Source organism: Ananas comosus, linkage group 10, assembly GCF_001540865.1.
Source record: "Ananas comosus cultivar F153 linkage group 10, ASM154086v1, whole genome shotgun sequence".
Lineage (NCBI taxonomy): Eukaryota > Viridiplantae > Streptophyta > Magnoliopsida > Poales > Bromeliaceae > Ananas > Ananas comosus.
Window position 1 is genome coordinate 12,399,836 of NC_033630.1, and position 23,499 is coordinate 12,423,334.

Genomic DNA, 23,499 nt, shown 5'->3' on the forward strand with positions numbered 1-23,499 from the left:
GGAGAGATGAGAAGGGCGGGGAAGGACGAGAGAGGCGTCGTCATCGGAGACGGTGGAGAAGAGTCGGAGAAGAAAAGAAAAGAAAAAAGCAAAAAAAAAAAAGTCACGGCGCGGCCTTGGCGGGGTTGGAGGCGAGCAAGGTGGGGGATGCGTGGACGAGGGCAAGGGCGAGGGCGAGGGCGAGAGAATGAGGGTGAGAGGCAAGACGGACCGTTTCCGCCTCCGCTCTGCCGGCGAGAAAAAAAAAAAAAAAAACGAGAGAAACGAAGAGGAGAGAGAAAGAGGAAAGAGAAAAAGTAAAAAGGGTATTTTGGTCAGTTTGCTGAAAAAGCGGACCGAATCTGCAAAAACGCAAAAGATGGCCCGATTTTGCAAAAGCCCAAAATAAGTGAATTTTTTATGCAAATTGGCCTATTATTAATATTTAAAAGATACAACGTAATCCTCACCATAAATGACAAAACCAGCATAATTCTAAAACAAAAATTTTCATAATTCTTTTGGTATGTAATGATGATTTGCCGCTATTAATTTATGTCTAAATTCCATCCACTAACCTGCACAAGTTTTATAATAATTAATTTAGATTAAAGCTTTTCAAAATATCAGATACGCCATACCGGATTCGCACCCTATTTACACCCGAGCTGGCCCGATAAAAAATAAATAGTATATGGGTAAAAAAATTACCGATTAAAATTTTGGGTATGGCTCTAGGTATTTTGTACCCATACTTGATATGGACCCGACCCGAACTAACTTTTAAATGGGTAGGGTCCGGAATAATTTTCAAATTCCGATATGAATTCGGACGTGATGAAATATTCGATGGTAAATAAAAAAGATTTAAACTTTTGAAGTTATGGAATCAATTTTAATAGGACTTATAGATGTGAGGTCTCTAACTATTTTCATCCTAGTGAAGCATTGAAATNCCGATAAATATATAGAACTAAAAAAGAAATTTACCATCATATATATGTATTAAGGTTTTCAAATCTGTAAAAAAAAATTAAGAATAATATAAAAGTTGAGTATTAAAGAAAAAAATAATTTCAAGTATGGACTTAAAAGGGTATGCTACATTTTGAAAAGAAAAGAACAGCGAAACCACTTCCGATCCGCTTCAAATAACTCGAATCTAAATCTGAATCCAAATTCAAAAAAAAAAAATTCAACTCAAAATTAAAATTCTAATCTATATTCGATAATTTTCAGAGTCGGATTGGATCCGATATTACCTTATGGATCATGAGCGCTAACTAACTGTTCCAAAAGCACGTGCTTTTGGAATAATTGGTTAGTGTTTACGATCCACAAGTAGTATCATAGTCCGATCGAGGTCGCATATTCGATTCCTGTATACTGTGAATTTGTGCAGATATTGGAGAGCGAATTATTAGCTTAAAGGGGCCGGCATCATGCCTTGTTGCAGGAGACTAGATTAGATCGAGTCACATTCGAAATGACGTGAGACCGAATTTGATCGAATTATATTAGAAGTGGTATAAGGTTGAGTGGATTGAGTCACAATTGAGACCTATGAATGTTATATCTGTATGCTTTAAGTGCATTAGTTATGTATAGTTAACGCCAAAGATTAGTAATTAACGCCAAAGATCGGCCCCCCGCCACCAAACCATCGCTCGCTCCACCAAACCCCCTCCACCTGCAGAAAGGCCCAAAAAAAAAAAAAGAAAAGAAAAAGAAAAACGTAAGAATCGCGTGGTGGGCCCCACAATGCTTAGGTTAGAAGTCAACATTCCGAATTATGAAAATTTCAAAAAAAAACAAAAAAGGGTAAAATCTCCCATTGGTCGGTTCCTCTCTCTCTCTGTCTCTCTCTCTCAATATAGAAATGCATGTGGACGCATTCATCAGGCGGTAATCACGTCCAGGTGCGTCCTCCGTTAGTGCGTTGCCATTGAGCGCGAGGGGATGATCTCTCACCTAGCGCCTGAACCCCGTGCATGAGATGGAACACCGGGTAGCGAGAAGAGCCAATAGATATGCGACACGTGGGCTGGCCCACTGTTTCGTACACGTGGCACTGAATAGGGGGCTGAATCTCCCTCCCCCGTACAGTGACCCAATGCTGACGTCAGTAGAGACCGCGCTGCATAGGTAGCGTGAATTATCGCGTGGACCGGGGCCACAGTGGACCAGCCTTTGTTGGAAACGTAATTATCAATGTTCGAGAAAAAGTTGATGGATTACAATATTTAATTAAAAGATACAATGTATGTATCTATCCTTAATCTCCATATGATACAACGTAATCCTCACCATAAATGACAAAACCAGCTTAAATCTAAAACAAAAATTTTCATAATTTTTTTGGTATGTAATGACAATTTGCCGCTATTAATTAATTTATGTCTTCCATCCGCTAACATATACAAGTTTTATAATAACTAATTCAGATTAAAACTATCCAAAATATCCGATATACTATACCCGATTCGGATCCTATCCGGGCCCAAAACGATAAAAAATTAATAGTACACGAGTAAAAAAAAAATTACCGATTAAAATTTCGGGTATGAGTTTGGATATTTTATACTCACACCTGATTTGGACCCGATCCGAACCCAACCTTTAAATCGGTAGGGTCCGGAATAATTTTCAAATTCGAACCTGGATCCAAGCTTGATGAGATATTCAATAGTAAATAAAAAAAATTTGAACTTTTGAAGTTGGGGGTTCAATTTTAATAGAATTCATAGATGAGGGGCCTCTAACTATTTTCATACTAGTGAAACGCTGAAATTTTAGTTGCTCTTTTACTCATTTCTTTTTTCTAATTTTTTAACTCTCTGTTTTTTTACTCTTTATTTTTTTTATCGCATTCCCGTCCAAAATTTTTTTATGAAATACTATTTTCAGTATCGTCATTACCAGTGATATTAATTCTCTATAAACGTGGCACAAGTGAGTTTTTTTAAATCCTTTCTCCAATCATAGTCGACAACTTAGTTTTTTTAAATCCTTTCTCCAATCATAGTCGACAATTTAGTAATTTTTTTGATTCCTCTTTATTTTTTTTCTTTTTATGAACGTTAGTATATAATATTAGCAATTATTACAACTTATATTCTCTTTTATCTATAATATGGTATCGTAATTTTTTTTTTTTATTTTGTGTGTTTACATATGAAATTATTTTGAATTTTAGTCTTTTAATCAGTCAATATAATGGTCAAGACAAGTTCTGCCCAGGCAATTATATAAACTTTATAAAAAAATATATGTAGATGGATACCCGTATTCAATTTAGATTCAACCCGTATTCGATCTTGAATGGATAGTATATAAGTAATCACTATCCAGACTCTCTCAAATAGACCTAACGGATATATTAGTAACTTAAGTACCCAAATCCGGATTCGACCAGAAGTTAAATGGGTAGGGTATATATATTTTTTTTCTAATTATTTTTTTTAGGGTACGGATATAATATATCAAATCTAGATTCGACATGGTGCATGAACACCTTTAATTTAGATTTATTTATTATAAATGTGACTAGATTCAATAACTTTTATTATATATCGATATGTGGTAATATTAATTAACAGCTCGATATTTTAAGCGACTAATCTATTGAATTTGGTCATTATACAGGGGCTAAATTTGGCCAAATTCGTTGTAACTGATCTATGCATAGTAACTGGTTCTTGGTTGGCATCGTAGACCAGGTCCAAGCAATACTATTATGAAAACCAGGTGGGAGGCGGTGAGCTTACCCGGACGGTGACCGGATCCACTCCTTTGTTACTATAAAAGGTGTCGTCACCGCCCCATTACACAAAAACACACACACACTCTCTCTCTCTCTCTCTCTCTCTCTCTCTCTCTCTCTGAAACCCTAGACCCTCCTCTACGTTCTCTCCTACGTGTACCGGGAAAAGCTCACCGGCGGTGATCGGAAGGTCGAGATCGCACGGCAATGGCGGCGGAGAAGAGCCGGATCCTGATCATCGGGGGAACGGGGTACATCGGGAGGTACGTGGTGGGGGCGAGCGCGCGGCTGGGTCACCGCACCTTCGCCCTGGTGAGAGACACCGCGCCCGCCGACCCGGCCAAGGCCCAGCTCCTCCAAGGGTTCACGGACTCCGGGGTCACCCTCCTCAAGGTCATCCCCAAACCCTAACCCTAACCCTAATCCTAACCCCAATAGGGTTGTGGGATTTGATTCAATTTTGTGTGTGCGCATTTCGGGAATGGGGTGGTGAAATGTGTCGAAGTGCATGGATGGTGCTTTTAGTAAGATCCATTACTTTCCAGGGTTTTGGGGATTTTGATTTGTTTGTGGTCGTGTTGTTTAATTTTAGGGTTTTTGATTCATAAATTGCAATGCGGTCCCTGTTCCGACAAAAAAAAAAGATTTTTTTCTTGTAATAGTATCACTTTTTACACAATCTCAGTTAAAAGAATGATTTAGAGCATAAAATTATTTGTTCTTAAATTTTTTTAGCAGTGATAGGGAGCGCATTGCAAAATATGAGATAATTCAGGACAAAGTTGCAATATTGTACTATCGATCTGTAGCATTGCTCTAATCTTTTTGTCGGGTAAAATGTTTGGCAATTTTTATTACTTCGTGGATCTACATTTGTGCCCCTTAACTTTCTTATGTTTTAGCTTTTAGTCCCTGATCATAAAAAAATATATATGGTGGTTTAATTAGGGAGATCTCTACGACCACGCGAGCTTGGTGAACGCAATCAAGAACGTGGATGTGGTGATCTCGACCGTCGGATTCTTTCAACTGGCCGATCAGACGAAGATCATCGCCGCGATCAAGGAGGCCGGTAACATCAAGGTCGAATTTTTAGCCCCCGTTTATCGCTCTCTTTCACATTTTTAGGATCTTAATAATCTCGTAAAATTGTATGGAATTTATCTGAACTATGACCTGTTTTGATACACGTACGCAACTTTTTAAAAATTTTCATTTCGCTACCTAACTTTTTTTAAGTAATTTGATTTTGAATGTGTTGTTTATTTTCATTAAAGCAAGCAGTACTCCTAAATATTATAAAAAAAAGCCACCAAAATGGCTTAATTAAAGAAAATGAGGTTCCAAAATCAAATTTGATAGAATTATTGTTTAAATTGATGATGAAGATGAGTTATTCTAGTTAGTTAAGTTAAAATTTTTGTTAGATTAAATATTGGGCTTTTCTTGCATTTAGCCCCTCAAAACATTTTTTTTTTACCACTAGCAAATCTATATTTACATATATAGTTCTCTTCTTGCCGGGCCATATTAGCATTTTCAAGTTAAATATGGTGATTGATTTACCGTGTTTATATTCACACTATAGTCCCTTTTTTTAACTTATGGTCAATAAAAAAATATAAACAGAAATAGGTGATCCAATCACTATGTGTAAACACTGATTGAATCATTGTGTTGAACTTAAAAATACAATCCAGATGCTTGAGTGGCAAGAAGAGCTCTATTTATGCAAATATAAATATATTAGGGTCATTTGTAAATTTTTTTTGAAGGGGGCTAAATATAAAAAAGCCCTTAAATATCTCTACTATTAATTATTAGGAATAATTTCATAGATGCCCTTTTAAAAACTATTAATTTCATCAATACCCTTCTANGTGTTTGGTTGGAGTAGGTGGGATAAGAAGATAATGATTGATAAAGAAGCATAATGATTGGTTGGAATAGGTGTGATAAGAAAGATAGTGAGTTATTATGAATAGAAAAAAGTGTTTGGTTGGAGTTTGATGGGGTTAGATAGGGTTAGCTAACCCGGGATAATTTATTTGAGGTGGGGTTAGGTGGAATTAGCTAAACCCACCTATTTTTTTGGGTGTTTGGAAATAAAATGGGGGTTAAGGAGTTTTTCCACCCTTTAACCCCCAATCAAACGAGAGCTTAGAAAACCAGGTGGGAGGCGGTGAGCTTACCCTTACGGTGACAGCATCCACTCCTTTGTTACGATAAAAGGTGTCGTCACCGCCCCATTACACAAAAACACACACACTCTCTCTCTCTCTGTGAAACCCTAGACCCTCCTCTCCGTTCTCTCCTACGCGTACCGGGAAAAGCTCACCGGCGGTGATCGGAAGGTCGAGATCGCACGGCAATGGCGGCGGAGAAGAGCCGGATCCTGATCATCGGGGGGACGGGGTACATCGGGAGGTACGTGGTGGGGGCGAGCGCGCGGCTGGGTCACCGCACCTTCGCCCTGGTGAGAGACACCGCCCCCGCCGACCCCGCCAAGGCCCAGCTCCTCCAAGGGTTCACGGACTCCGGGGTCACCCTCGTCAAGGTCATTCCCAAACCCTAACCCTAACCCTAACCCTAACCCCAATAGGGTTGTGGGATTTGATTCAATTTTGTGTGTGCGCATTTTGGGAATGGGGTGGTGAAATGTGTCGAAGTGCATGGATGGTGCTTTTAGTAAGATCCATGACTTTCTAGGGTTTTGGGGATTTTGATTTGTTTGTGGCCGTGTTGTTTAATTTTAGGGTTTTTGATTCATAAATTGCAATGCGGTCCCTGTTCCGACAAAAAAAAAAAGAATTTTTTCATGTAATAGTATCACTTTTTACACAATCTCAGTTAAAAGAATGATTTAGAGCATAAACTTATTTGTTCTTAAATTTTTTTAGCAGTGATAGGGAGCGCATTGCAAAATATGAGATAATTCAGGACAGAGTTGCAATATTGTACTATCGATCTGTAGCATTGCTCTAATCTTTTTGTCGGGTAAAATGTTTGGTAATTTTTAGTACTTCGTGGATCTACATTTGTGCCCCTTAACTTTCTTACGTTTTCGATTTTAGTCCCTGATCATAAAAAATATATATGTGGTGGTTTAATTAGGGAGATCTCTACGACCACGCGGGCTTGGTGAACGCGATCAAGAACGTGGATGTGGTCATCTCCACTGTCGGATTCTTTCAACTGGCCGATCAGACGAAGATCATCGCCGCGATTAAGGAGGCCGGTAACATCAAGGTCGAATTTTTAGCCCCCGTTTATCACTCTCTTTCACCTTTTTAGTATTTTAATAATCTCGTAAAATTGTATGGAATTTATTTGAACTATGACCTGTTTTGATACAACTACGTAACTTTTTAAAAATTTTCATTTCGCTACCTAACTTTTTTTAAGTAATTTGATTTTGAATGTGTCGTTTATTTTCATTAAAGCAAGCAGTACTACTAAATATTATAAAAAAAACAGAGCCACCAAATGGCTTAATTAAAGAAAATGAGGTACCAAAATCAAATTTGATAGAATTATTGTTTAAATTGATGATGAAGATGAGTTATTCTAGTTAGTTATGTTAAAATTTTTGTTTGATTAAATGTTGGGCTTTTTTTTTTGCATTTAGCCCCCTTAAAACTTTTTTTACCCCTAGCAAATTTATATTTACATATATAGTCCTCTTCTGCCGTGATTGAATTATTGTGTTCAACTTAAAAATGCCATATAAACGTTTGTGTGGCAAGGAGAGCGCTATTTATGCAAATATAAATATATTAGGGTCATTTGTAAATTGTTTTTTGACGGGGCTAAATATGAAAAAGCCCTTAAATATCTCTACTATTAATTATTATTGTTGTTTGTTAAAATGTTATCTAAAATTATTAAACTTGACGGAATCATTGATGGATTGGACAAAATACCTAATTTATTTGACTAAAACCACTAAATTTAAAAAAAATAAAGTTGAAAGAATCATTTTAAATGGCCTATTGCTAGAACAGTACAATAAAAGATGCCTACAGATCTCTCAATTGCTGCCCATTTTGAAATAATTTCTTAATTTCTTTTTTTTGGCTTTTGTGAACTTTTGTTTATTTTGAATCCCATTTTTTTTTTTTTTATCAGCTGATCTCCAGAGCCTAATGACACTAACAGCTTAACTGTTTAACAAGACCAATGTTTTGTGAGCTATAAACATAAATTAAACAACCAACTGAAAAGAGAATGCATTAGTTAAAAAAACAAAAAAGTTTTGTTGAGGGGTCTCTATGCTAGTCTACTTTTGTAACATTTCTAATCAGGACTAGGTACCAAAAAAAACAGGAACCTTTTTTTTGAGCTTTTGTCTTTTTGTTAATTCTAAATTAAGAGTCGGTGGATGTTATATTTTTTTTTCTTTGTGGTTGTTAAGGATGTTTGGCTCATGTCTCCTCTAAATTTGAGAGTTGTTCTTCTCAAGTAAATTTACTTCTTTGGCCCTGGAATTTGTATTTGGGTGAGGACTCATGACTAGGGTACATTTGCCATCTTCCAAAAGCAAAAGTTTTCTTGGAGTGTAAATGGGAAGTGAAATTAGCGAAGTTATTTTTATAAGAGGTTGATTCGATTTGTCGAATCTGGTCAATTTCATACAGTAAACAATAACCAAATCTTTTAAGAACAATGCCATCTTTCAAGAGAGAGGTGACGTCCCCTTGCTGGTGCTTTCGAATATTTGAAAAACGCTTGTTTAGTGGGACCTATCTTGCTAAACTGTCTCTTTTTCGTTTCCCTCTCTTCTCCTCGCTCACTTTTGTTTTTCACTCTTTTTTGATGCCTTGCTGTCGCATCTTTGTAGCTAAGTTTTTGTTTTGGGTCTATGAATGAAGCAGATAACAAAGTATCTTTTTTTTTAAAAAAAAGAAAAACAATAACCAAATTTAATGAATGTATACCCAAGATTTCTAGATGCTATACAGAGATATTTGCGATATATCCTCAACATACATGAATTTTTACTTGTAACTTAGAAAAATTTAGTCCATAGCTATATCCTTAGACATAGGTTAAGACAGTATCTTTTATCATTGGTGTTTCTTGCTAGAAAACTTTGTAAAATTGGGGGAGTTATGTATGCAGAGGTTCCTCCCCTCGGAGTTCGGAAACGATGTTGACCGGACTAATGCAGTGGAGCCTGCGAAGTCGGCCTTTGCCATCAAGGTGCAGATCCGTCGTGCCATCGAGGCAGAGAAGGTGCCATACACCTATGTCTCCTCCAACTTCTTTGCAGGCTATTTCCTCCCCACGTTGGGCCAGGCCGGCGCGACTGGCCTACCGACCGATAAGGTCACTATCTTAGGTGATGGCAACACCAAAGGTAAGCAACCAACTGCTTACTTTCCTTACTCTTAAAGAGTTTTCAACCACTATTTGTAAGTTTTTCTTGATAATTTACAAATAAGTGATTTTAGGGACAATTTTATTTACTTCACCATCACTGGGTTCGGCCGATTATACTGTACTGCCCCGCAATTACAAAAACCATTCCTAGTTGTAATAAATTTAACAAGATAACAATGAGTTTGCTTAGTCTATAGCGAAAATTGCTCCATCAATATTACTGCTCGTACGACGAATTATTATGTGTTGACTTCCGTTGCATCTTCGATCTTTCAGCTATCTTTGTGGATGAAAATGACATTGGGACTTATACGATCAAAGCTGCGGACGATCCGAGAACCCTGAACAAGACCCTGTATCTGAGGCCACCTGCCAATATCCTGACTCATAACGAGCTCGTCTCCCTGTGGGAGAAGAAGGTTGGAAAGACCTTTGAGAGGGTCTATGTTCCTGAAGAGGAGGTTTTGAAGCAGATCCAAGGTTAGGAACTTGTCTATCTTAACACTGCTTTTTTTTTTTTTGGCTATATAAAAAAGGCTAGGTACTTTTGGATCTTTTGGGCCCAAATGGAGCTTCTGGAGCATGTGCTCTTTTCCAATCAAAAGTCCCCCCACCGGTTCGAAGTTGGAGCTTCTGCTTTCTAGGATCTAGAAGCTTGTTTTGGCTTTCCGCCATAGACAGTACCTCTGCAAACTTTCTTACCCAACCATGTGTTATCTACTACTTCACAAGTAGAATAGTTGGCTAATGAGCCACACCTATTTGGCTTGGTTTCTGAAACAACTTCTCTACTTTAAAAAAAGTCAAAACTTTTGACTGGCTAACAAGAAGCCTGAAGCTTCAAGCTTTCATAGTGGCGGGAGCTGAAATGAGATTGGTAGTTAAGCAGAGCTGCTGGCACTTTCTCAGACTGCTCACCTCAAATTGCAGTTCGAAGCTCTAGCCAGGGTAAATAGGCCCATGGCAAGTTGTAGCTACTACTTGTTACTCTTGAGAAATTAAATGTATTTACTACGTGGTGTGTTTTCAGAAGCGCCGATTCCACTCAATGTGGCGCTCGCGATCTCTCACTCGGTCTTCGTAAAGGGGGACCACACCAACTTTGAGATCGAGCCGTCCTTTGGCGTCGAGGCGAGCGAGCTCTACCCCGATGTCAAGTACACAACTGTTGACGAATACCTAAACCGGTTCCTTTAAGCATCCAAATCCTTTAAGAAGACATATCCCGATAAAAACAGTTCTATGAGTACTTTTATGTTTGCCGTGTCGTCATTAGTGTGCTCCGATTACTTGTTATAACTTACCTGTTATAACCCGTATTATTATCGACGCTCTTGTTGTTTGTTGGAAATTGCGGGTTTGAACTTTATGATATGAAATATGCAATGAAATTACATACTTGTTTTCCCTTTGTTCATAGCAAAATTATATTGTAATGTTGTGTGGTTGTGTATGTTGTGATCTTGTTGTTAATCCTGCGATACTATTTTTATAAATTGATCGAAACTATGAATTTCGAGCTTATTCTCTTAAACTAGATTTGAATCTTTGCCGAAGCAAAGTATTATTCCTCGTATTTAACATGAATATCTTATTTGGTATATTTTTTTTTTCAAAAAAGTATGTAGTATTTGATCAAATATTGTTGTTGATCTCTACGTAAGCGGCGAAAGCACATTGTTAACGCATCACACAATTCAGTACCAAATTGACCCTAACTCTGCTAAATTGCGCCGTAAATAAAAATGGTGAATAAAAAAGAAATGAAAAGTGATAATAAAAAGTAATCCAATCTAATTGTTGCCTTGCTATGTCTTTCATTTTTATGATTGAGGGTCCTACTATATTTTTGTAGTTGTAACATCTCTCTCTCATAATTGTACTAAAAAGCTAACATTTAGAAAGATAAAAGAAACATTGCCTATTCCTTCATAAATGGGGGGTTGCTGCATCATTCAATTCAGGGGAAGAAAAAAAAANCCTGCTTCATTCATTAGGCTAAATGAACTAAGCATACATGATGGAGGCAACTAAGGCCTCCTGATGGGTCCTGAAAAAAAAAAAAAAAAAAAAAAAAAGAAAAAAAGAAAAAGAAAAAGAAAAAAAGATAGACAACTGTGGATAAATCTTACTAAAAACTACTAAAAACGGTCGTCCTAATAAGGTACCAAAACAGGGTGTGCGGTCAGAGTCAAAGTGCGTCAGCCCAGTCTTTGATCAAGTACGTGACACGTTCGAAGGCCCGGGCAGCGTTGAGCCGCGTATCGCGAAAAATAATGTTATTACGTTCCGTCCATACCACCCACCAGATTGCCGCTAGATAGGTCAGGCTTTTTGTCCTCAACTCGCCATTATGCTTAATCCTGCGATACTATTTTTATAAATTGATCGAAACTATGAATTTCGAGCTTATTCTCTTAAAGTGGATTTGAATCTTTGCCGAAGCAAGTATTATTCCTCGTATTTAACATGAATATCTTAATTGGTATATTTTTTTTTTTTTTCAAAAAAGTATGTAGTATTTGATCAAATATTGTTGTTGATCTCTACATAAGCTGCGAAAGCACATTGTTAGTGCATCACACAATTCAGTACCAAATTGGCCCTAACTCTGCTAAATTGCGCCGTAAATAAAAATGGTGAATAGAAAAGAAATGAAAAGTGATAATAAAAAGTAATCCAATCTAATTGTTGCCTTGCTATGTCTTTCATTTTTATGAATTGAGGGTCCTACATTTTTGTAGTTGCAACATCTCTCTCTCATAATTGTACTTAGAAAGATAAAAGAAACATTGCCTATTCCTTCATAAATGGGGGGTTGCTGCATCATTCAATTCAGGGGAAGAAAAAAAAACAAAAAGAGTTTTGTTTCCATTTTCTTTTATTACAAACTAACATAAAGATTTTTTTTTTTTTTAATAAAATGAAGTGGATAGTTCAAGTTTTTATTAAACCTACCTTTTAATGAAACTCATGAAATTTTACCCAAAGTGAAAAAAAAAAATCATAAGCTTATGAGAATTTAGCCAGAAATGAAGTAAAAAATAAAAATAAAGTAAAAAAAACCTAAAAATGCACCCTCCTCACAAATGTATATAGAAGCAATAATCATTCAATCTTTTCTATAAAAACTAGTTTGAATAAAATCATACAACTTCATTCCTTTACAAACTTATTTCTCTATTTCTCCCAAAAAGAAGAGAAAAAAGGGAGAAAAAAGAAAACTCAATAAGTTCCCTCTTACCTCATTGTATCATTCCATCTCATAGGTGATGGTGATGGTGCTGGCGACGGCGATCGCGACGGCGTCGATGATGTTGTGTTTAAAGTAGTTGTAATCTTTAACTTATTATTGTTCTCCATTGAGCTCATCACCCTTCTAGATCTTGTATCTACAATTTTCTCTCCTATTATATCACAAAAATAATACAAAGTAGAGAAAAAAAAAAAAGCAAAATAACACTTTAGCCAATTCAATGAAAAGAAATAAAAACAAGAAAGAAACACAATGAATTTTATTTAAAATAACCTTACCTTGAGAACCTAAATATGGTTTTGTGCATGATGACCAATAGATGAGAGTTGGGGTGATAATGGTGAGCAAAACCCAAAAGAAGAAGATGAGAACATAAGCTCTTGGAGGCATTTTTTTTTTTCTTCTTTTTCTAATTTCTAATTTTTATTTATGAAAAAGTTCAAAAAAAAAAAACCTTTAAAGAGCTCATATTTCACAAAGGAAACAAATTGGAGAGAGAGAGAACAAGGAAGGAGAAAAAAAAAAAAAAAAAAGGAACATGAGGAGGAGGAGGAAGAGGGGAAAGAGTATTTAAGTTTGAATTGATTAGTGGTAATGGAAAGGACAGGATTTTTTTTGAATTTAAAATTAATTTGGAATTAATGTGCACTCTTTTTAAAATGGGTGCTTTTGGGGAAATGTGTAGGCACTTCCATTGACTTTTCCTTAATATCTCAAAAACCTTGTAAGTTTATTAGTAGGTGGAATTTGACATTTGGGACCATTTTGTCTCAAAGTTCTTAATTTGTTGATGTAAGAAATTGAGAAAATGTACAAACACACACACACACACATGTGACATGTAGGGGTAAGAATTTTACGCTTTAATTAAGCAGGAATTGCTATTGTCAGATCCGATGTATTTACATTGGTCAAAACATAATCAGAACTTAGAAAAAAAAATATAGAATAATTAGCAAGAAATGGAATATAAGAAATATTAAATACGAAATGATCAATCTTTGCTCATTTAAATTTTGGATGCAAATAAAGATTTTTTTTTTTTAATTAAACTTGCTTGTGGGCTCCATTCTAAGAACTTGTCTAAATAAGTCGCTTATTTATTTTCCCAAGAAGTCGAGGATTAAATTACCGCAGCTTTAAATGCATATGTAAGGGATCAAACTCTCGATATCCTGATTTACAAACTGGAGCACTAATCATCTGTGCTAAACAGTGGTGGTAAGAAAATTTTTTTATGGTCAAAGATTTTCACTAGGTACTTTTCCAAACTATTGACTTAGAATTGGTCATGTTCTTGGTAAAGTATGGTCAAATCATTTTTTGAAGGATTCAAAAACTTTAAAAGCTTGACATGAGAGAGTTTGCTGTTAGACTATTTAATATTAAAATCGTACTTTCTATCAAGATTTTTTATTTTCAAAACAGAATAGATGGCGGTTTTTTCTTGCAATTCATCCTCGTGCACAGTCTGCAAAAGAGCAGGATGTTCTCAATCTATTCCCTTATCCTCGGGAATGGAACTATCATAGAAAAAAAATAGAATTAGAGTTAAACCGAAACTACAGTTATATATATATATATATATATATATATATATAGAAAACATAATGTAGCATATTTTTATTACGAACGCGCTTAGATACATCCTAATTATTGGATCGACTATAAATTATCTAGGCCACATCCAATATTTGTCTTATAATTTTGACATAGATTCTAGGCTAAATTACAGAAAACCCTCCTGTAATAACCCGCTTTTTCACTTTTCCTCCCTGACATTTAAAAACCTATACTTTACCCCCTTATAAAATGAAAAATGTGCAGTTCACCCCCTACCGTTAGGGTTCCGTTATAAAATATTTTTTTATGTCGAAAATACCTCTCCGCCCTCTTCCTTGTTGCTTCGCCTCCCTCCGGCTTGCCGCCGCCTCGCCGCCTCGTCGTCCTCCACTGCCTCGCCCTTGCCCACATCCCCTTCGCCCTCCTCCGCCACCTCGCCTTCGCCCTCGTTGCCCTTGCCTACCTCTCAATCAACATCCACCTCGATTTCCTCCCTACTATCGTCAAAATCGAGGGGCGGCGAGGTGCAGGAGGAGAAGGGGAGTAGGTGGAGAAGGAAATGGAGAGAAATCGCGGCCGATTGAGGTGGGAATCGCGGCCGATCGAAGGGGCGGCTGAGGAAGATGAGGAAGAAGACGAAAATTGTGAGGGACAAAATGGTCATTTTACACACCGTAACCCACCTGTGAATATTTTTCATTTTACAAAGGGGCAAAGTGTAGGTTTTTAAATATCAAGGAGGGAAAGTGAAAAAGCGGATTATTACAGGGGAGTTTTCTGTAATTTAGCCAAATCATAACATTAATTTATTTGTGTAACATATAGAGGGGGTTTCAATCCATTCATCATTGAGTGGGTCTTTGTATTCACATTTGATATTAGGTAACCATCAATTGCAATGTTTGAATCCAAATCTTACTTGAACCTAAGATATCGGGTCCGGTTTATAAATCCGAATCCAAATTCGAGTCCGATAAGCTATTGCTATTGAAATTTGAAGCTAGAAGCCTAGAAACCCAAACCCAAATTTTATGCTTGATCCAAGTTTAGTTGCTAATTGTTAGGGTCCAATAAGACCCTATAAGCCACTTTTGGGTTCTATTTTTTTAAACCTTAATAGAGATTGATACAATTAATTAGTAATGGATATTCTTAAATTATCTTCTACTTAGGAAGATTAATTAAATCATTATTTGCATGCTTCAAGAAGAGGCTCTAGAACGAATGCACGTGATAAAAATTAGATAAAAATATATAAAACTTATCTGAACTATAGACTATTTTGATTTGACTATCCAACATTTCAAGATTTTAATTTGTCTGACTTAAATAATTTGATGGCTTTTCAGATGCACAATTTAAGCTAATTATATTAATAAATTTATAGTTACGTAAATTGCATTAAAATAAATTCACTAAATTTGTAAAAATAAACAACGTATTTAAAATTTAAAATAAAAGAAGCACTAATTGATTCAAATCAAATAAATTAAAAGATCAAACAGTCAAAACAAAATGGGTGTTAGTTGAGATAAACTTTATACATTTTCATCTAAGAAATATCATCAGTATTTAGAGCAGTTGGTTAGTATCTTCATGTTTCAAAACTCCTAAATCTATTGCTTTTAGCGAAATTATTTTGACAATAAACAAAACTTGCGAAAATTTATTAGAGAGATAATAGTTTTCACTCTTTAGATTTTGCTCCCTAGGGACTTTTTTTAAACCTAAAAAGAAACAAAGACTTGTTCAAATAAATAAAAAGAAGAGGATGGTAAAAAAAATGATTTTTTTTTAAGCTTTGAGAAAGTGTAAATGATTTTACAACATAAGTCTAATTTTATAAATATTTTTTTTAAAAAAATATTTTGATAATTCGAATATTTTTTAAGCATATTAATAAAAAAAAAAATGGGTTAAATACAAGCAAATATAGTGAATTGCAACTATATTCCTACAAAGTTTAACTTTTATATGTTGTCCCTATAAAAATTCTAATATTGTCAAATATGACCCTCTGCTTTATTACCATTAAAGAATTGTTAGAGAATTATTTATATTTTCAATTTTGTCGTCACAAATATGTCCCTCCAAAAATCACAATAGTTTAAAATAAGAGGAATAAAAATATCAAAAACTAACCAGGGTTAAGTATTTAATCTATGGTTAATTGAATTTTTCTAACAGATTCTAACGGCGGGGACATATTTGAAAAAATATTAGGACCTTTGTAGAAACAACATATGAAAGTTGAACTTTATAGGAATAGTTTTATAATTTACTATATTTGTAGGGACCTATATGCAATTAACCCTAAAAAAATTATAAAGCTAAAGTTCAGGGACCAAATAGTAGTTCCGGGGTACTAGAGGGGCTTCGTGATAAATTTTACCTTTCGAAATTGGAATCAACCGCGACGTATAAAACGCCACCCACGAAGAGGTTCCTTTTCTCTTAACCTCGTTCGTTAATGGCGATGCCGAGGCGACGAAGACGACGACAAAGTAGAGAGAGAGAGAGAGAGAGAGAGAGAGAGAGAGAGAGTGCGAGGGTTCCTAGAAGGAGACGTCCCTTTCGCCTCCTCTTAGGGTTCGTAACCCCAGCTGGGGGGGTGAGGAAGGGGACGAAAATGGCGCTCTCGTGCGGTGCGGATCCTTCGATCCCGTCCCCTCCTTCTTATACGCCTCCTCCTCCACTCCGCGGTCTTGGATCTCTCCCAAACCCTGAAAGGGAGGCCGAATTCGGGGTCGATTCGCTGGATCCGCGTCCTTGGTGCGGAAACCCTAGCAATTCGGCGGGTCTAGGGTTCTTGAGGTATGATCCTTTGAGGAAACGCTATTATCCTTTTGTGGAGTTGTTCCTTTTTCTCGTTGTGTATTGATGGTAATTTAGATTTTCTAATTATGAATGAGATTGTGAGAGAAAGCCATTTGAGGACTTTGAATTCTTAGAAACCCTAAAAGGGAGATTGTATCTCGGTTTGGTTAGCCGGATCCTAGTTCTTGTTGTTGAAAACCCCAATGATCGGGCTTAAATTTTAGGTTCTTAAGGTACGATCCTTTGAGAAACACTAGATGTATTGGTGAAAGATTATCTTTTTGTCGAGTTATTCTTTTTCTCGTTGTATATAAATGGTAATTTAAGTTTTGTAGCGTTACTCCAATTTAGGAAAGTGGAGTGTTTAATTCCCAAATAGGATCATATGAAAGGAAAATGGGCAATGCTTTGTCCTCCTCAGTTTCAAATTTAGTCCCTGAGAATCTGAGATATGGCCTGAGCTCCAATTTTGTCCTCAATTTCAATCGTAGCAATGCAATCACAAATCTGAACCATGATTGTGATTTCATTCTCGGAGCTTAAATGTTAATCCTGATGTTTAACATCAAATTCAATTTTGTCCTTAAAGTTTGGCCTTGGGTTAAGTTTCATCCTTGAAGTTCCAATTTTAACAACGGAAAGCCTATAAATTGCGGACATGGTAATTTTTGAGATTATATGAAGGAATTAGTTGGTATACAGTAAAAACTTTATGGACGATATTGCTATGTTTGAAATTATGACACCCAACTGAAATACACATCAAATTTCAGGGACCAAACCTATTACTTGCCAAATTAAAAATGATTTGGAAATTGACCTTTTCAAAAGTTATGGCCTAATCTTCTAGAATGTATGTTGAAGCATATAACAGAATGAGAAAAGGAAAAATTACTAGACAAAGTGAATTTAGAATACCAGATCTTATTGATCCTTCTCTTGTCTATGTTGCATTGTAAACAATAGAGCCATTAATTGACCTTTTTGTTCAACAATCTACTATTTAACTATTTGCAGAAGCAATCAACCTTAAATTGTCCATGCCGCCAATAATGGAATATACTTCAAGCCACAGTAAGCCTCCTCCCTCTCGCAGAAGAAGCGGCTACGAGCCATCCGATACTGAAACAGAATGGCAGGAAAGCCCTTGGCATGAAGGACCATTGACCTCGAACAGGCCTAAAACACCTACAGGCCCTTCGAGGACTATCAGTCCTTTGAATAGTAGCAGGAGGCATTCATCAAGGGAAGACGCCGCCAGCATTGGCTCATCTAAGGTTCCAAGAGCTAGTCCAATTGCTCGAAGACATAGCAGATCTCCTTTTAAGGGTGCTAGTGTTGGTAATAATGAGAGGAAAAGTGTTTCTCCATACAAGGGCAGAATAGAGGATTTGAATTATGAGAATGATGGGCTTAGCAATTTCCTGCATAAAAGGAGCCAGAGAACGCCTCCGAAATTCCGTAGTTCTGTGCAAAATGATTCTTACTCACAGTTTGAAGTTTCAAGGGGCAGTGAGAGGTCAAAGAACAATCGTAATAGGTCGATCTCTGCTCCCAGACCTAGATCAAGAGAAAGTCATGAACTAATTACTGTTCCTTCAACTCATACCATGGATCAAGTTCCGTTCTCATTAACAAATAACAATGCAACTGCGAGAGATCCTTCTCCAAATAAGATGCATGATTCAGCAGGAAATGATAAACTACCTAAATCTTTAGCATACAATGCCTACTCGTATATGAGCACAGATATCTCCCAAGGGGATATCTTCTTTTCTCGTGATTGTACAGTTCAGCAGAAAGTTTCTGTTGGTTATAATGGTGATAAAGCCTGTGATAAAGAGATGAAGGTGGTTTCAGAAAGCTCTGTTGCCCATAATGAAAATAGAGGGTTTGGTGGTTCAGGTCAAGTTCCTAAGGCCGTTTCGATTAGCACAGTACTATCACAAACAAACACAAGTTCTAATCCTTCGCTTAGTCGGTTGAGCAGCAGCAAGACGAACACTAGCTCCAATTTCCATAGAGGCAGGCTGGGTAGTGATAGTGCTAAGTATAGTGATAGCAGTGGAAAAGTAAGCATAGGTTTCGTTAAATTTACACTCAACAGACAGAAAGGTCAAAAAGATATATGGCTCTCGTGTATAAAGAGAGGCCCCTGCAGGAGACCTAAGTCACCGGAAAATAGAGCGGTGGATGAGGCTTCTTTTATTAACAAGGCATTTGTGGTGGAGAAACTGAGGCCGTTTTGGGCCGAAAAGTATAGACCCCGAACATTAAATGGGTTCATTTGTCACAGACTGCAAGTGCAGCAACTCAAACAATTGGTAAAGTCACCACCTTTTTTGAGGTTTCTTTCTTTGTTACAATATGCTTCTATTATGTGAATAGTTTTTACTATGAACAAAAAAGTTGCATTGATAAATTCTTTCTATTGACGTGCTTTTGTTTTACTGTATGTTGATTGTCTGGAAGAATCAATCAGCACGGCACTTAAATCCTTGTTATTATGGGAACTCCAAATTTTGAGATTTCAATGTTAATGATTTGTTGTAATCCTTGTGATTTCTTGTGGCAAAGCTTATAGTTTCATGCACTTAAGAGATATACATTTAATCTTCAAATTGTCGAAAAGGCAAATTTTACTTTTAGTCCCTGAAATGATGGAATACTCATTTTGGTCCATACACCTTAAACCTTGCTAGCATGACTCTATGGTTTAACGTGTGCCGGTCAATTATTTCGCTATGGCAATCAAAAGGAAGTAGCTCAGCTGCCATGCAAATATCTTAAGCAGACGGGGCACCAAATTGCAAATAATTTAATCCCGGAATGATGGTGACATATTGTTTGGCTGGTAAAAATATTAAAACAATGACATATCATTTTAAGATTCAAAATTCTAATCTTTAAGGACTTGAAATGTAATTTTCCCTAGTTGTAATCTACATCTTGTGTGAAGTAGGTAAAAATCTTAGGTTCATAAATTGTATGTGTGCTAACCTAATTCATGCTTTATGAAGTGTTGGTTAAACTACATCCAGCGCAAGAGAGCTTTCTTGTGATGCCATATGCTGTAGTGACTTAAAAAGAAACATGGTCAAACTTCCTATTACAGTCTCGGCATAGATATTCCTAATCCAGTGTACTTATTCATTCGTGTGCTCTCTTTAGGTATCCCATGACGGCTGTCCACATATTCTGTTCAAGGGGCCTCCTGGATCAGGAAAGAAATCATTGTGTATGGCCTTACTACAGGAGATCTTTGGTGACTCTTCTTTAAAAGTACGAGCTGTTAAATATGATTGGAATTCCAATTTGTGCACTTCTGCTCCATGATAATCTAAAAGGTTTTTTTTTTTTTTTTTTCCTGATCTTGTAGGTAACTCATGATTTAAGACGTTTCCGTATTCAGGTTAGTGTGCTTCTGAAACCATTATTATCTAAGACTCGAATATGTAAGTTTGTTGCTTACGTATATTATCAGGTTTGTGCCATCAAATTACGTCCCCAGTTGTGGCCGTTACTATCAGAGAGTGGTTGATTGCCATTATTCAATATAGGCCGGTCCGCTTGGGCCTTGTACAGGTGGCGTTCTGTCCCCCGAATTGGTATCTTGAGCCCTAAACAGACCTTGCAACTTAGGCCTGAATAGATTTCGAGCCGGATTTGGTTTCATATTTGCCCGGTGCAAACCAAGCCAAAGGGCCTATATATCTTAGCCATCCATATAATCGATTTGATGACTATGATCATGAGCTAACTGGGACTGAAGCTAATAAGCCTAATCGTTTTGACTTTTTCTCATCTATTATTTGACAAAGCCTTGACTTCAGGGTGATACTTGTCTGTCTCACTCAGTCACTTGAATATTCCAATTAACCATTCCCCTTCCCAAAAAGATTGGCAGCCAACTTATGTGAAGTGTGAAATAACTTTTCATCTATTCAAAGTTGAACAAATTTTTTTTTTTTTACTACATTTCTTTTCCATCTTTGTTTTCTGGACATGTTAAAGAGGTTGATTTAAGGGTCCGTTATTTTGACGGTTCACAGTTAACTTTACGGTAGTTCTAACAGGAATCTCAACCAGCACAAATTGTTGTTCCATTAACTTCAAGTCCTCACCATGTGGAACTTAATCTGAGGTCTCAAGTAAAGAATGCTCGGCATGCTTTAATGGCTATTGCCAAGGAAATAGCTGGCAATCATACAGAGGCTCTCGATGATCCAAGTTTCAAGATGGATTATAAAGGTCTGTTAATTTCTCCTCTGTTGTAACATTCCTGATATCTAACTCTCATTATGTTATTAAGGATTCTTTCATTGTTCTAGTGATTGTTCTCTATGATGTCGACAAAGCGACAGAAAATGTTCAACATCTGATAAAATGGGTAATGGATTGCTACGCTGATGCATGCAAGATCATATTATGTTGTGAGGATGAGGCCGATCTCCTTGAACCCGTAAAAAGTCGTTGCAAAGTTGTTACTGTTGATGCTCCTGGTGTTGATGAGGTAGTCTTATTTTCCGTTGCTTTAAGTTAAATAGGAAATAACATCTGATCCCTCCCCTCTTATTTTCTTTCACTGTGGGTGGGGGGAAGGCTTGGATGATGGTTACAATGATGATGGAGATAATATATCCCTGTTGTGATTATCTAATGCCATTAATTTTCTACTCATAAAGTTACCATTGTGACATTCGTCAGATTACAGACATTCTAATTCACATAGCGCGGAGAGAAAAGTTTGAACTCTCTGGGAGGTTCGCTGCTGCTATTGCAACTAAATCGAAGCAAAACTTGAGGGAGGCAATTATGGCCCTTGAGGCGTGCAAAGCTCATAAGTACGGTGCCATTGCTGATCTATAGCAGCAGAAAGCATAAATCTCGGTTCTGATTTTTTTTTTTTTTGCTAATAAAAAGACTTAAACCATCAATTTCTGTTGATCTTTGCAGGTACCCTTTTGTTGATGAGCAACCGATACCATTTGGTTGGGAAGAGGTTCTGATAGAACTTGCAGCAGATATTCTTACCGACCCTTCTCCTGAAAGGTTAAAATTCATCTAATTTCTTTATAAATTTTCTTGCATTTCCGAAGAAAGCTGATAATCTCCTCAGTGAAAGGAAGTACAAAATATTTTACATCTCCTTGCTGAATTAGTATGCAGTATGTAGCATTAATAGCTGTTAAAGGATATTGCTTGTCTCCATACTTCCAAGTTTTGCCGAACATCGAAACTGCTTATGATGTCGAGATGACATTTATCATTTAGGTTAACGTTAACGCGCGGAAAGTTTCAGAAGCTGCTAATGGAATTTGTTCATCCCAAATTGATTCTCCAGGTAATTCAATTAAAAGACTAGATAAATTTTCGTTACTTAATGAATATTCAGCAAACTTCATATGATTGGAATTATCATTCTCATAAATCCTAACTTGCCTGCAAAAGCAGAAGCTCGTGGAACAGTTTCTTAAGGGAATCGAAGCTGGGATTAAGAGGGAGCTTTATTATTGGCATGCTTACTATGTGAGTCTAATTTACTCTATTGCATTCCATGCATGATCTGCGTAGACATATTTATTCAAGAATATATGTTTTCCAGAAATATTATAGCTTGAAAGATTCAAAATTACAGGATAAGCGATTGCCCACTGGAGCAAGCGCCCTGCTGAAATTAGAAGGTAATTTGCTTCCTCGTCATGCTTTTCCGCCTTCGCTTTAGCTGTTTGTATGTTCATTCGAAGGCCATATACAATTTTTTAAGCGTCGAAAGGTTTATCAGATCTTTTTTTTTTCCAAAAAAAGCAAAAAACCCTGCTTTGTGCTCTGCTGCTGTCCCCCTCAATTTGAATTTCTCATCGACACAACGAAAGTAGAAATGTAAATCGATAATTAATGTTCAAAATTGATCTTTTTTTGCAGAATTTGTCGCCAAGTTCATGAGCATACATCGGAAGAACTTCCCCGGATCTCTCTATGGATAGCGAGCCGAACAGTTTCAAAGAAGAATTCAGCAACCGCTACATCGCTTGCATTCATAGTTTTCCGAAAACGAATCCGAAGTAAGAAATCATAACTTTCACCTTGTACAAGTCTCCTTTTCGCAGGACTTCGATATTTGCTAATAATGTTCTCTATAGAGTATACATACCAGTATAAGAATTTGTATAGTGTAACTATCCATACAACAAAGTTGAAGAAATTTTAGGGACATTACCATATGTTTTCATATCAGTTATCTCCTCTCATGGTTTGTGTAATCACATCATTCTCTGGTTTTTTTTTTTTTTTTTTTTTTTTGTTCCTATGTTGTTGTCGAATATTTTTCCAATTATTGATTTCCAGCTTTTCGCCGGAATTTGTTATTAAAGATTAGTTAAAAATGGGAAAGTGTTTTATTAAGACACTGTAAGAGTGAGTACTTTCACTGCCATTTTAAGTGTAAGTTTAACAATTGACATGGCATTATACAAAGGGTTAATTCTATACATATCCCCTGCAAACATAGTGAATGAGAAATATATTTCTACAAAATTTAATTTTCATATGTTGTCCTTACAAAAGTCCTGATATTTTCAAATATATCATCTGGTTTGTTACTGTTAGAGAACCGTTAGAGAGCTGTTTATATTTTTAATTTTGCCATCACAAATATATCCCTCCAAAAACTATAATACTATAATATAAGAGGGGTAAAAATGTAAAAAACTAACCAGGGTTATGTATTTAACCTATG

At 36.4% G+C, this 23,499-nt stretch overlaps 3 protein-coding genes across 4 annotated transcripts; 2 read left to right on the forward strand and 1 right to left on the reverse strand.

Annotated features, from left to right (window-relative positions):
• Positions 3,815 to 10,543, forward strand: LOC109716273 (isoflavone reductase-like protein). Of its 2 annotated transcripts, none has more exons than XM_020241603.1 (5): positions 3,815 to 4,135; positions 4,691 to 4,825; positions 8,864 to 9,101; positions 9,401 to 9,604; positions 10,155 to 10,543. In XM_020241603.1, exons 1-5 carry the CDS (start codon positions 3,950 to 3,952, stop codon positions 10,319 to 10,321), a joined length of 930 nt encoding a protein of 309 aa, XP_020097192.1. In that variant the 5' UTR covers positions 3,815 to 3,949; the 3' UTR covers positions 10,322 to 10,543. The 2 variants fall into 2 exon arrangements, with proteins under 2 accessions (XP_020097192.1, XP_020097193.1); XM_020241604.1 differs by lacking the exons at positions 3,815 to 4,135; positions 4,691 to 4,825 and adding exons at positions 5,999 to 6,299; positions 6,857 to 6,991.
• On the reverse strand, positions 11,166 to 12,886 carry LOC109716762. The gene is made up of 3 exons (XM_020242317.1): positions 12,659 to 12,886; positions 12,369 to 12,531; positions 11,166 to 11,487 (listed from the first exon to the last, which is right to left on the reverse strand). Exons 1-3 carry the CDS (start codon positions 12,768 to 12,770, stop codon positions 11,316 to 11,318), a joined length of 447 nt encoding a protein of 148 aa, XP_020097906.1. The 5' UTR covers positions 12,771 to 12,886; the 3' UTR covers positions 11,166 to 11,315.
• LOC109716384 lies at positions 16,388 to 23,047 on the forward strand. Its single transcript, XM_020241789.1, has 12 exons — positions 16,388 to 16,757; positions 17,778 to 19,084; positions 19,932 to 20,042; positions 20,140 to 20,172; positions 20,837 to 21,011; positions 21,092 to 21,273; positions 21,468 to 21,604; positions 21,717 to 21,812; positions 22,035 to 22,104; positions 22,215 to 22,289; positions 22,399 to 22,444; positions 22,686 to 23,047. Exons 2-12 carry the CDS (start codon positions 17,801 to 17,803, stop codon positions 22,745 to 22,747), a joined length of 2,271 nt encoding a protein of 756 aa, XP_020097378.1. The 5' UTR covers positions 16,388 to 16,757; positions 17,778 to 17,800; the 3' UTR covers positions 22,748 to 23,047.

Bases quoted from the DNA above. Each gene is read 5' to 3' on its own strand.
- LOC109716273 (XM_020241603.1), top strand. From the start codon at position 3,950: ATGGCGGCGGAGAAGAGCCGGATCCTGATCATCGGGGGAACGGGGTAC. The intron at 4,136-4,690 runs GTCATCCCCAAA...TGGTTTAATTAG, and splicing joins CCGGGGTCACCCTCCTCAAG to GGAGATCTCTACGACCACGC. The intron at 9,605-10,154 runs GTTAGGAACTTG...GTGTGTTTTCAG, and splicing joins GGTTTTGAAGCAGATCCAAG to AAGCGCCGATTCCACTCAAT.
- LOC109716762 (XM_020242317.1), bottom strand. From the start codon at position 12,770: ATGCCTCCAAGAGCTTATGTTCTCATCTTCTTCTTTTGGGTTTTGCTC. The intron at 12,532-12,658 runs GTAAGGTTATTT...GTGATATAATAG, and splicing joins ACCATATTTAGGTTCTCAAG to GAGAGAAAATTGTAGATACA. The intron at 11,488-12,368 runs GTAAGAGGGAAC...ATAGTATCGCAG, and splicing joins AGATGGAATGATACAATGAG to GATTAAGCATAATGGCGAGT.
- LOC109716384 (XM_020241789.1), top strand. From the start codon at position 17,801: ATGCCGCCAATAATGGAATATACTTCAAGCCACAGTAAGCCTCCTCCC. The intron at 21,274-21,467 runs GTAGTCTTATTT...GACATTCGTCAG, and splicing joins ATGCTCCTGGTGTTGATGAG to ATTACAGACATTCTAATTCA. The intron at 21,605-21,716 runs GTACGGTGCCAT...TGATCTTTGCAG, and splicing joins GAGGCGTGCAAAGCTCATAA to GTACCCTTTTGTTGATGAGC.